This window comes from Dipodomys ordii, unplaced genomic scaffold (assembly GCF_000151885.1).
Source record: "Dipodomys ordii isolate 6190 unplaced genomic scaffold, Dord_2.0 Scaffold19, whole genome shotgun sequence".
Classification (NCBI taxonomy): Eukaryota; Metazoa; Chordata; class Mammalia; order Rodentia; family Heteromyidae; genus Dipodomys; species Dipodomys ordii.
This window is the reverse complement of record NW_012267235.1, coordinates 5,760,823-5,774,856: the sequence shown is the minus strand read 5'-3', so window position 1 is coordinate 5,774,856 and position 14,034 is coordinate 5,760,823. Positions and strand designations below refer to the sequence as shown.

The following is a 14,034-nucleotide window of genomic DNA, read 5'->3' as shown; positions in this document are numbered from 1 at the left end:
AAGGATGGGATCCAAGTTTAAATATAAAAGTATTCTGTTTCATATATACCTTATGCACATAGCCTGAAGATAATTTTACTTTTTTTAAAAAAATAATGTTTGTGCCTAAGACAAAGTTTCATGGTGAGGATATTTTCCACATGTGGTACCATGGTGATATATTTCAGATTTTGGAGGTTTTTGGATTTTGGATTTCCAGATTCAAGATGCTCTGGCAATAGCTCCAAATATTACTACAACTGGATAAATAAATAAAATATGACGCCCCCCCTTTTGTTACAATGGGGAATATTTTTTGTAGTGGGGGGAAGTACTACGTTTTGAACTCAGGGCCTAAAACTTCTAAACAGATGCTTTATTGCTAAAAGTCATGATTCCAGCTCTGTTTTTCACTGTGTTTTGGCTTTCTGTTGTTGTCACACATCCTCCCACATGCTTGAAATCAGCTCTAGATTGCCATACTACCTAATACAGTGGAAATGTGATGTAAATAGTTGTTATACCAAATTGAATTGGAAATAATGATAATAAAAAAGTCTATGTGTTCAGCACTGGTACAATTTTTCCCCCCAGATATTTAATCTGTAGCTGGTTGACTTTACCAATGAACAACCCCAGGCTATGGATGGGAAAGCAAGACAAGAGAAGGGAGACAGGTAAGGGCAGGTCATAGCAAAACCCTCTCAAAATGATCGACTCTAGCTAGACTCAAGCCTATGAAGTACCAAATTTTCAGAAAGCAGAGGAATAATGATTGTGATAGACAGATGATGAAATGAAAATCAGGAAACTGAACCAACATACCCTTGTCCTGGTTGCCAAGACTGTTTGTGAAGACAGGAGAGTCAGGCACCCGGGCCAGGGAAGGGCAGGGGGCAGAGCTCCAGGAGAGCAGGCTGCCCGCCGTGCTATTCCCATTGTTGCTGCTGAGCCTCATGAGCCAGTGGTCAGACAAGGAGGAGCTGGTGGAGCCTGCACAGGAAGCACAGAGAGGGAGAGGCTAGACCCAAACCATCCCCGTAAGGCTCTAGGGGGAGCATCTGACAACCAGACCCTCAAGCTCACCTTCTGTCCAGGACTATAGCACTGAAGGAACCATGAAGAATGGCCACTCAGGTGATCAGCATGCAAATTCAGAGAGACATTGGGGCACCAAATTTTTCACACTCACTAATGAGTACAAAAATGCCTTCTACGAAATGGCTTGCCACCAATTCTGGCTTCCTAACTAGTTTTTCCTATTTGTTTTTGCACAGTCAAAGGACTTTATCATTTACCACAGAATCAGATTAACAGCATTGGGTCTTCAGTTCCCATATATCAACATACAAATGAGCTAGGTAGACTTAGAGGGGCATACCCAGAGATCAGTGCTTCAGCATAGCACACCTACTCTTATCTGGAGGAACAGGTCTTTATTGGGCTGGACAATAAGAAAACCAGCCTTTCTGTCACATACTAAGGATCTTATGGTTCTTTCAATGTCTACATTTTAAAAATAGAAGGCAGACTTGAATTAGGTTTGATTTAGACATGCTGAGAAATCTTGGTTTCATCTGGCCATTTCCCCCCCCCCCAGAAATAACTAGGAGAAAATCTGTTTTTGTTTGTGTTTTGTTTCGCCAGTACTAGGGTATGAACTCAAGGCCTGGACACTGACTGTCCTTTAGCTTTATCTGCTCAAGGCTAGCTCTCTACCACTTGAGCCATAGCTCCACTCTGGGCTTTTGGGTGGTTAACTGGAGATAAGAATCTCACTGGCTTTTCTGCCTGGGCTGGTTTCAAACCATGATCCATAGCTCTCAGTCTCTTGAGTAGCTAGGATTACAGGTATAGGCCATCAGTACTCAGCTGATTTTTTTTTAAATTCTCTTTCATCCCAAAGACTAAAATGGCTGGTTTGCAGGTCACATAAAAGGGTTAGCTATGGCACTGTTTTAATCATCTAGATTTCCAAGCAAGTTTGAGGCTAATAAAGAAATGACTGGCATGCTTTTAAGTAACAACATTTGCTAGAAAGGTCTTGTAGCTTTTATAACAGCCCTTCCCTTTCAAACAGCAATCACTTGGGTATATGTGGCACACATTAATTAAATCTAGCACCATATGAGACTGGGAGAAGGGAACCCCACACTCCCAAACATCACTTGCCAAAGATACCCAAAAATGATTCTTCTCCCCTTTCTTAGTTTACAATATTATCCATCCCACAGCCTGATGGATGGGCATCTAGTCTAAGGGGTCTAGGGTTTCTTTATAGCAGCATCCAGGACTTCTTCTTTTCCATCCCTGCCAACCTTCCTGGTCCTGGATGTTCAATTAAGCATCCTTTTGAATCTTAAAGTGACTTCCACCGCCTTCTCTTCCCCACCCATCCCCAAAAAGCAGGGGTGCCCACCTCTCATGGAGCTGCTGGCTGACCAGGGTGGGATGCTGTTCCGCTTCTGATAAAACAGGATGTATGCCCCTCTGGTGTTGACCTCGTCTTCTCCAAGTGGTTCCACTGTGCTGTCATCATAGCTGTACCACTGGCCATCCAGAGAGTTCCGGCAATAGGCTGCAAAGGGCCAAACCCCAAGTCTCAGTGATTCCAGCTCCCAAGGCAGAGCTGACTGAAAATTGGGCATGCTTCAAGTAGAATAAGGGGAAAAAAAGAAGTCCATCTGGGGCCAAAAATGAATTTGTAGACTCTGCAATGACTCATAAGTTATACTCGCAATTCTTACTGCTACAGTAGGTTGGTTTAAGATGAAGCTTCATACTGTAGCCTTTATTCAGCAAAATCTCCCATAAAAGTGAGCCACACATTATACATCCAGACAATGTCAACTTTCAACCCATTGCTTTCTAGACTTTTTAAAATATCTCTGCCCAGGTATACAATAAAGTATTAACTAGGCTGACCACCAGAGGTTTACACCTGTATTCCTACTCAAAAGGCCAAGATCTGAGGATCACTGTTTGAAGTCAGTACCTGCAGGAAACTCTTACCTCCAATTAATCACCAAAAGCCCAGACATGGAGTTGTGGCCCAAATGTTAGAGCACCAGCCTTGAGTTAAAAAAAAAAAAAAGCCCTGATTCAAGCCCCAATCTGGCACGCACACACGCGCATGTGCAAACACACACACAACACACACACACACACACACACACACACACACGAAGAGAAACTAGGATTTTGGGAATCCCTCTTTTCATCCTAAGAACTATACTCAAACATTGAAGGAAAGATAATGAACATGATTTTGGAGAGTCAAACAACTATGACAAAGTAACTTTTCCTTGCTCCCCAGCTTCAGGAGCACCACCAAAACCCACTGATTTGGAAGTTAGTAAACTATTCTTATAATAAGCCAGATAAGCAAATACTTCAGGCTTTACAGATTATACTGGGCCACACATACTCTGTCACATGTCCTTCATGCTCCTTTTGTTTTTTTTCCTTATCACCTTTAGAGAACTATTTTAACCATCTGTGATACACAGGCCCTAGACTGGGCCAGTGTGCTGACCCTTGCACAAATCTGAGCCAGGCACCATGAGTCCATCTTTGCTCTTCTTCTCCCTTCCTACCATACCGCATCCAAAGGCAATTCTTACTGATTCTCCTTCCAAAGCATGAATACTTTGCTAATACCAAGTCTCACTTGCAGCCCAGAAACTTCTCCCAAGCTGGAAGGCCAGCTCCCATTCTTGACCCCTCCTCCTAGAGGGGTCATCCTCCCCCAGAGTGAACATTTCAATCTGTATATTAAAATTATGCTTTTACTCCTCTACTTAAAAATCTTCAAATGGCTTCTGTAATACTGTGAAATGCTTCCTAACCTCGGAATCAACAAAGCAAGGATTTCTTTCTCTATGCTAATGAGTTGAATAATGTCTGACAGCCCCTGCATAAGCTTAAGGCTAGGGGCCAATGACCAGAAAGACCAAGGTAAAACTCATAGGCTGAAACTTTCAGTCAATGGGACAAAAAAATAAATAATAAAAAAAAAAAGCCAAAGTCCACAAACGGACCCAAACACAAACATAGATATTCAGTATGGCAGATGTCATCTTAAGGAAGGAACTAAGTGAACTCAGTGAGTGGTGGTTGGGACAAAGAGGTATCTTCTAGGGGAAAATGACCAGAACCCTATGAGAGATAGAACACTGGCCTCACATGCAAATAGCCCTGAGTTTGATCCCCTGTATTGGCAACACACACACACACACACACACACACACACACACACACAAAAGCTATCCCAATCCTGAGATTTCACCCTACCTATCAACGTGGACACATAGGTAACGACACATGTAATGGGTTGAGAGTAATATCTGTAACAGCAAAAGAATGAACCAGCCGAATGTCCACCTGCAGGGCACTGACTTAATAAATTGATATAGCTGTCCAGTGCATTTATAGATGAAGATGGAGAAGCTTTTTATATATCTATAAAGGCTTCCAAGATAGATTTTAGGGGGGAAAAAGAGAAAAATGCCAAATGTATCTAAATAAGGCAATACCTTTATTGGAAATACATGAAATAAGTAATAGAATGGATAGGAAAATACACTCCTAATTGCTTGGTATTTACAGAAAGAATGGAACAGAGGAGAGGTAATTACAAGTGGTTGAATGCTGGGGGTGGTGGCAGGTGGAATCACCTTTGAGTATGGGGTACAGGTGAGAGTTATTCATGAATGGAGGCCAGGTATGGTCACCTTTGTGGCGGGGGGAGGGGGAGTCTTGGGGGTCACCCTTGAACATAGGAGGGATAAGTTAGGTGCATACATGGAATAAACTTTTCACAATCTATCTTTTTTTAGGCTGTGTGAGGTCTGAAATGAGGGATTCAGCACATATTCAACATATTTAAGATGAAACAGAAGGCATTTGAGATTTCTAAAAACAGACATTTCTGAAATGTAACGACCAGGCTTCCAGTATATAGAAAGAAATAAACCCCCAACGTCAAAATGACAATGAGAGAGAAAGCCGCTGCTCAGATTTGGAGAGCCTAGCAAGCAGAGGCAGCAGTGGTACTCCAGGAGCCAAGGTGATGGAGTTCAAGTCCAAGTGTCAACTTGGAGGAGGTGGAGGAGGATAGGTATGGAAGGGAGCCATTCACCAGGATGTACCCCCAAGAGGCTCAGAACTGAATCAGTCACAAAAGCCCGGCCAGGTGAGTCAAGAACCAAACCAGAGTGCTCTGACAAAGACCTAAGAGAAGGAAGGAGTGCTTCCCAGCCACAGTGAGACCCTGCAGTGACACAGTGACAAGATGAAATTGAGCCTATCTCCTAGAGAAAAGACAAGGCAATGCAAAGATGGGAAAGGTGATGAAAATGAGAGACTATCAGGAAGTTTCCTAGTGCTGCTGCTACTTAGAACAACACAAAGGTATTCTTGTAGAAGCCAGGAAGTAAAACAGAAAAACAAATCCAAGCAGGGCCTCACTGGTATAAAATCAAGATGTGATCAAGACTGCATTCTGACCTTAAGATAAAGAGATGCCACTGGGCTGTTCTCAGAGTGTCTGTCTTCTCTGCTTTTCCAGTTTCCCAGGCTAAACACATTCCATGGTCCCCAGTTCAAGTACCAGTACCAGCACAAAAAAAAGGAAGAAAGGGAGGGAAGGAGGGAAGGAGGGAGAGAGGAAGGGAGGGAGAGAAGGGAGGAAGGGAGGAAGGGAGGAAGGAAGGAAGGAAGGAAGGAAGGAAGGAAGGAAGGTAGGAAAAGAAAAAAACAAAACAGGAAAAAAAGCACCCCACAGGGGAAAAAAACAGATACCAAATCTGATAAGTAAGATTCCAGGTATTGAATCACAGACTAGGATAAATATGACTCTGTTGGTTCTAATAATTGCCCTCCGACATCTGATCCGTCTGAAAAATTTGGGCAGTATTTGACTTTATATTGTATCCTCTAACTTGCCTAAGCAGAACATCAGCTCTTCAGCTGGAGCCAGGGGTGAAGTCGATGTCCCTTGTGCACACTCTCTAGGGAGCAATCAGCCAGCAGAGAGCCAACAGGGCTCAGCATTCTGAGGATGGGGGGGTGGGTGGGAGGGGGGTGAGGGAGGAGCAGAGGCTCAGGCCACAGCAGAGCCATGTGGCCATGGCTACCCCATGCAGAGAGGCAAGGCAAGGCTCACCTGTGTAATGCCCACCTTGCAGACTGCCGTGGTGGTTGCAGACAGCATACAGGTCGTACAAGAAGTCCAGCGGATAGGCAGTAGGGAGGTGGGTCGGCTGCTGCCAGGAGGGCCAGGGGCCAGGCACCGGCTTGGAGCTAGTGCTCCTCTGTGCCACGTGTGGGGCCATGTCCAGGCCAGACAGTGGAAACTTCACCAGTGTGGAGAGCTTGTTCCTTTTCTCCCCCACCTGACAGAACCTTTTCAGGTGGATGATGAGGATGTCAGGCAGCGTCCACAAGCTCAGCTTCACCATGCCTTGCTGGAGGACCTTGCAGTGTGGACATTTCCAAGCGTCATCCTGGGCCAGCTGTAAAAGAAGCCCCAGAATCATGGGCACGAGGCCTCCCTCACAGCCTTCAGGCAACTTACTCCACTACTACCGCTACCAGCACCATCCACCAGGGAGAGGACCCCAGGACAGGACCTGCTCCTCCTTGGTGTAGGACTGAAAACATTCGTCCAGGGTACAGCTGGGCTGCTGGTGCGCCGCCTGCTGCCGCCACACACTGTCCGCATCCTGGACCCGCTCCTCCTGGAGGCTTCCGAATAGCCTGAACAGAGACAGGACACCGTGGCATTCAGGGGTTCCCCCTCCAAGAGGGGTCTCCTCTGTCTTCTCCTCACAGCAAACCTGGTGGAGGGCATTAAGCAATGCAAAGCTGTACCTTCCCTATAGGAACCAATGTGGTTCCTGGAACTCTCCTATACGCTCTTTTTCTTTCTCTTTTTCTCTCTTCTGTTTCTCTTTTTCTTACTTTCTTCCTCCCTCCCTTCCTAACTTCTCTTTCTAAACCAGTAATGGGACTTGAACTCGAGTTTTCGTGCTCAAGACTGGCACTCTACTACCTGAACCACAGCTCCACTCTTAGCTTTACTAGTTATTTGGAAATATGAGTCTCATGGACTTTCCTGCCCAGAATGGCTTCAAACCACCATCCTCAGATGGGTGCAGGCTTGAGCCATGAGCACCAGCTCTGCTCACTTTCTGTTATGGGAATCACCTGTCTCCCTCTAGCAAGTCTGGAAGGACAAGGTATTGGGGCTTAGTCATGCTTTTCACAGCCCAGTATAAGGCCTGCATACTGATGAGAGATTAATAAATCGCTATTGGACCAAAATGTCTGTTGACAAATAAAGCTGGATATGATCAGTGATATAAAGGCAGTCAAGAAGCATGATAAAGGGCTGGGAAGGTGGCTCAGTGGTAGAGCGTTTGCCTTGCATGCCTGAGGCCCTGGGTTCCATTCCTCAGCACCACATAAGCAAAAAAAAAAAGCTGGAAGTGGCGCTGTGGTTCAAGTGGTAGAGCGCTAGCCTTGAGCTGAAGAGCTGAGGGACAGTGCCCAGGCCCAGAGTTCAGGCCCCACAACCGGACCCCCCTCCACCCAAAAAAAGAAGCATGATAAAGAGCTGGACTCAAGCCAGATGTCCTGGGTTCAAATTTCAGCTCTACATATACGAGCTGTGTGACTTAAGCAACTGCTTACCCTCCTGTGTACCTCAGTCTCCACTGCAGAGAAGTATGGAGCAGAATAGTATCTACCTTATGGTACCCACCCATAGGCTATGATGAACAGTAAAGGGCAAATAAAGTGCCCAGAGCATGAGCATCCTAGGGGGAGGGCTATGTAAGCAATGGATGCCCAGGGTCCCCCACACACACAACATCACAATTACCAGGAGCATCCTGGCTTTCTCCATCAGACGGTACTCACTAATGTCTGCAGGGGGATGGGTCAAGTATTTACCCACACACTGCCTTCCAGTCATTCTAGAGAAACTGAGTCCAGGGAAGATTTGTGGGCCCAGGGAGGTCACCAGGAGGCAGATTCCATGAACTCACCTCTCCTTGATAGAACTGTCCCACTCCACAGCCAGCTTGATGTGGGGGGGACCACCTGGCTTCCTGATGTGCAAAGCCCTGAGGAGAAAAATAGGGGAGCCCATCAGAAAACACCGAGCCTCCTTTCCACAGCTTAGTGGGGCTCAGCAGTCGGCTTCCTACCTGTGATTGAGGTTCCAAAGTGAAATGCCCCAACCTAAGCAGAAAGTTAAGGCTTAGCACCACCAAACCTATCCATGTTTTCTCTTCTCTTCCTCAGTAAGAGGTGGCAGCTCTAAGGTTTTTTGGTAACTTCAAGAACACAGATGAACTGTCCCAATATAGTCCAACTACCTTCTCAGTGTCTCTAGCATCATTCTGCAGGAATATGTGGGTGTCACACAAACATCCAGTTCTGATAAAGCCCAAGGAGAGCCACTAACTTCCCCACTACCACTACAGTGCAGGAGCACCCACAAGCCACCTCACCGCCTAAAACACCGCCTCCTTCCCTACCCTCCAATACGTAGACATCTCCATGTGAGCCAACCTATGATTCTTCTCAACTGCTGGGGCTCAGCACCTTTCAGGAGAGATTGGTCAGCCTTAAACAGAAGGGGTGGGGCAGGGCGGAAAGGGAGGGCTGGATATTTCACACTGAATCAATAGGGCAGATAGAAATGGTGACCAAGTCCACACCTAGAACCGGTCAGAATTTCTAGCAAGAGAAAAGGGAGCCAGGCATTGGTGGCTTATGCCTCAAATCCTAGCTTGCTCAGGAGGTTGACATGTGAATATCACAGTTCAAAACCAGCCAGGGCAGAAAAGTCCATGAGACTTGTATGAGAGAGGGAGAAAGGGGGGAGGGAAGCTGGGGAGAGGCGGGGGGGGGGGGGGCATGTGCCAGGGGAAGCCAGGATCCAGTGTGTCTGGGGTCCTTGCTGATTACAGGCAAGCACTGCCTCATCTCTCTGTAGATCAGAGAGAGCTAAGCCTTGAGCAGACTGCCATTCCCTCTTTCCTTCTCACTCCCTCCCAAAGAGGAGACGTGCATTTGCTGTGGTAGGAATGGAAGATACCACCACACCCCAGACCCCTCCCCCCCATCCTTGGCCCATCAGGCCGTCCTCTCTCTCTGCCTTGAACCCCTTCAAAGCAGCTCCGCCCTGAAAATACTGGAAAGTTCGATTCTCAAGAGACACACTAGGGGCCCTGTATTTAAGCCTCTTTCTTCAAGACTCTCAAATTCCCCATTTCCACTGTAAAGGAGGCCTGCAAGGTGGGAGCTGTAGGAGTTCCGCGTGGGTAGGGGAAGCGTGGCGATTTAAATCTGGGGAGTCTAGGACAATGAACGTACATGCCTTCTCTTCCTTACCTGTCAACTGCCCAGTGGCAGAGGGGACAGCTGTCCTGTGGGGATAAGTAGCTGCAGGCCAGGGAAAGTCCGACAACACGGATGGAGAACAGAGATCCCAGGTTCTGCAAGGCAAAGCAGCCGTCATGTGGTCGTTGTGTGATCTAAATTAAACTCTTCAATTAAACTCTTTTGAATTTATCAAAAAGTACAATCACTTTTTCCATAATTGGATTTTGAACATTCTCTGAACAATTGTTTTTTTTAATCAAGATATATAAAGTCTTCACTTCTTTTTTTGAGATTTATACTATTGTGTGCATGTATGCGCATGCGTGCACGTGCATATGTGCACATATGTGTCTAACTACTCAGGAAGCTGAGATCTGAGATTCAAGGTTCAAAGCCAGACTACACAGAAAAGTCTGTGAGACTCTTATCTCCAATTAAGTACCAAAAAAAAAATCTAGAACTGAAGGTGTGACTTAAGTTGTAGAGCACCAACCATAAGGAAAATAAAAACAAAAATAAAAATAAAACAACCTAGTCCTGGATTTCCATAGTACCATGAAATAATAATAATAATAGACAAACAACTAATAAACAACGACTACTTATGTGTTAGTAATTCACTAATTAATTAGTATCTTCAGCCTGAACTTTTAGGGCTGAGGATATAGCTCAGGGGTAGAGTACTTGTCTAAAGAAAGGTCCCGATTTGATCCCCAACACCACAAAGAAAGAAATCCTGCCAAATTCTTTGGGCAGAATAAGCGGATTCATCATTCAGGTTCCTTAGGACTTTCCTGTAGTAATGTGAAGTAAAAGGAGCTGGTGCATCTACCAGGACTATAATCACACAGTGACCTATGTTTTCAACAAAGAACAAAGTAATGGCTTTGACTCAAGGCTGAACACAGGAGCATGTACTTCTTAAGAAGAACACCTTCAGAGGAGAACACTTTCTCCTGTCCCCTCTATTTGACCCATGCTGTTTACATTACAGACCATCTATCAACAAAGTTAACATCTTCATGAAGGCAGCTGATCCTGCCAGCATTGGCCACACACACACACACACACACACACACACACACGAGTAGTGCGTGCACTTGCACACACGCATACACATACACACAAACACATTTACCCTGAGACCACAAAAAAACATCTCTGAAATGATATTTCTTCATTGTTCATGCAAATTAATCCCCTCTAGCTAATCAACTTTTTTGTTAAGAAACATTTTTCTCTCCCTTATTCTGGCTAAGCAAATTCATTTTAAGTACTTTCAATATACACTCATGATCCTTAATTTCTTCGGCTCCATGTTGAAAAATTTGAATATATTCTTTCTAAATGATTAGCAGATTGAGCCAATATTTTATACAGTATTAAAAAGAACCCTGTGTTAACTAGGTGAGCTAGCCAGAGAGCCTCCTAACCACACAGAACACAGGGTTGACCAACAGATCTATTGAAAAAGCATCACAAGGGGCTGGGAAGGTAGCTCAGTGGTAGAGCACTTGCCTTGCATGCATGAGGCCTTGGGTTCGATTCCCCAGCACCACATAAGCAAAAAGAAAAAAGCTGGAAGTGGCGCTGTGGCTCAAGTGGTAGAGCGTCTTGAGCTGAAGAGCTGAGGGACAGCACCCAAGCCCAGAGTTCAGGCTCCATGACCTGACCCAAAAAAAAGAAAAAGCATCAGGACCAAGCTCAAGATTTTCTGTAGTTGAATTCGGCTGGCCCTACCAAATGCTTGACTAGTTTCTAAAATTGAAATGAGAAACTCTATAGAAGCAAAAGTGCATGTATGTGACAGGCAAAGGACAAGGATAGTCCAGATGAATGCTCACACAAAAGTCACTTCATCCTCTTTCAACCATCAGTAGCCCACAGATCCTGACCTACTTGTAGACAAGTGGTTTCTAATTTGGGGCCTGGGTCAGATCTGTTCTATATTCCAATGAACAAAATCCTTTAGAGATAAAGTTGGTACAAATGCAAGCAAAGATCTTTAACAGAGTGGTATTTGGTGTCAATCTTAAATCAATATGGATTTTTCTGAGCAGGAAAGAAATGTCAGTTATGAGAAAGTAGCACTGGAAAAACCCTGACATGTCTCCCAAAGAAAAGGTTCTCATGAAGAGCATAGTGAAAGAGAAACAAGATTCTGATGCTACTAATCTATCCCTAAAAAATTCAACACATTCTTTGCCAGGCAGCCAAAAGAAGAGTTTCTGATACTGTAGAAGTTCAAAAACAATGACTTGAAAGGTGTTATAAGAGATGTTTGTCTGTGTGTGTGTGCGTGTGTGTGTGTGTGTGTGTGTGTGTGTGTTGGAGCTTGAACTCAGGACCTGGGTGTTGTCCCTTAGCTTTTTCACTCAAAGCTGGAACTCAACCACTTGAACTGCAGCTTTTTGGTGATTAATTGGAGATGAGTCTCATGGATTTTCCCATCCAAGCTGACTTTTAACTGAAATCCTCAAATCTCAGCTTCTTGAACAAGTATGACAAGTCTGATCCACAAGTGCTCTGCTAAATCTATATGTGTGTATATACATATATGTATATACACACATATATATTAATTTGGAGATGAACCATAAGAGAATAAGTAAATAAACAAGACAAAAAATGTTTTCCTTGAACTTTTAATCTCAAGTTCTAAAAAAAATAGGTTTTTTAATATTTAGATTTTTACATACAGACACAAACATCCACCTAAATTTTCTACACAAATTATAAGTCAAGTCCTTTGAAATTTTCTGCCCAAATGTGTAAGTTACAATTAATTACAATAGGCTACTCTGGGGGAACCATGGAAAGCCATTAAAATAAGAGGAGCAGGGGACCAGTGGCTCATACCTGTAATCTTAGCTACTCAGGAGGCTAAGATCTGAGGAGATCCTTCAAAACCAGCCTGGGCAGGAAAGTCCTTGAGACTCTTATCTCCAATTAACCACCAAAAAACTGGAAGTAGAGCTGTGGCTCAAGTGGTAAAGCATTAGCCTTGAACCCAAAAGCTCAGGGGTGGTGCCCAGACCCTGAGTTCAAGCCCTAAGACTGGCATGCATACACACACACAAACACACACACACACACACACACACACACACACACACACACACACAGAAGAAAGAGTTGAGAATACTATAGACACTGCTATTCCAATGGTATTTGGAATGATTCGACAAAAAATAAAGGCTTCATCCTTCTAGGTATTTGGTAAAACCACAAAGATTAAAAAGGAGCCAGGCCCCAACCAATAAGTCACATCTGTAATCCTAGCTACTCAGGAGGTTGAGAGCTGAGGATTGCGGTTCAAAGCCAACCCAGGCAGAAAAGCCCTATGAGACTGTTATCTTCAATTAACCACTCAAAAACCGGAAGTGGCATGTGGCTCAAGTGGTACAACACTAGCCTTGAGCACAGAGAAGCTCAGGGACCATCCATGCCCTGAGTTCAAGCCCCAAAATGGACCAAAACAACAACAACAACAAAAAGATTAAAAGGTCACTGGCCACAAAATAGCTACCTCTGTGCATATATATCAACATGGTAAAATAACATGACCATTGCCCTCATTAAGGGCAAATTGTTCTCTCTCCCTAGATTCATCTTCCCAACACCCGCATGCACTCAGTCATGCACACACACATGCACACACACACACACACGCATACCTGTGCAGAAGCCTCAGTCCTCATGAGACAGCAGACTTTACTGAGGATACACTGTTGGAGCTGAGCCCAGGAAATGGTTCTGTCCTCCCTTATCAAGAATGGTGGGCCAAACCTGAAGATTAAAAAGAAATGTAAAAACCCACAGTATTTCACAAATAAAACTTCATTCTATTTTACTAGAATAATCCCTCTTTCTCCTTTTCCCTCACCCCAGAAGTTACTGGCTGTTCTTTGCAGTTTATTATTCCAGATTTTATTTTAGAAATCTCTTATCAATCTAAGCTCACTTTATTGAATTCTGCATCTTGATGGTGCTAAGGATGGACCCTAGGCCCTTGCATTTGCTGAGCATACACTGAACCAGCAGGCTATACCTCCAGCCCAGACTTCTATCCTTCTGTGTGTGTCTGTGTGTGTGGAGGTCAGAAGGAGTGTTCGGGGCCTCAAGCTCTCATTCAGTTTTTGTTTCTGTTTTTGCTCATGTCCGGCACTCTGAGCCATGCTTCCACTTCTAGCTTGTTGCTAGTTAATTAGAAATAACAGTCTCTCCCATTTGTCAGCCTGGGCTGACAAACTACACTCCTCAGATGTCAGTCTCCTGAGTAACTAGGATTATAGGCATGAGTCATCAGCACCTGGCAGAATTCTATCTTTTTAATACTTCATTCTTAAGTGTTATGTTATTTTCAGCTGACTAATAATAATTATATGTTACTTGTGAGATGTAATGCTTTAATATATTGTGGAATTATCAAATCAGGTTAATTAGTGTATCTATCTATCACTTCCAACACTTTTATCATTTCTTGGTAAACACCTTACTCAAGCTTGTCTTTCAAATTCAAGGGCCTGCCTTGCGACTGGGGGTGGGGAAGAGATTTTGCCAGTAAAAACTGGACTATGTAAGAAAGCTGTCTTTTTTTTTTTTTTTTTTTTGGGTCCGGTCGTGGGGCCTGAACTCTGGGCCTGGGCACTGTCCCTC

At 44.4% G+C, this 14,034-nt stretch overlaps 1 protein-coding gene across 1 annotated transcript in view; it reads right to left on the bottom strand.

Annotated features, from left to right (window-relative positions):
- Positions 1-14,034, bottom strand: part of Usp43 (ubiquitin specific peptidase 43) — a 48,818-nt gene that overhangs the window by 7,898 nt on the left and 26,886 nt on the right. The window contains exons 7-13 of the mRNA XM_013013101.1: positions 13,053-13,164; positions 9,385-9,488; positions 8,031-8,108; positions 6,612-6,738; positions 6,146-6,494; positions 2,399-2,557; positions 805-972 (exon numbers count right to left, since the gene is read on the bottom strand). Coding sequence (XP_012868555.1) covers positions 805-972; positions 2,399-2,557; positions 6,146-6,494; positions 6,612-6,738; positions 8,031-8,108; positions 9,385-9,488; positions 13,053-13,164 — 1,097 coding nt within the window. The remainder of the gene's footprint in view (positions 1-804; positions 973-2,398; positions 2,558-6,145; positions 6,495-6,611; positions 6,739-8,030; positions 8,109-9,384; positions 9,489-13,052; positions 13,165-14,034) is intronic.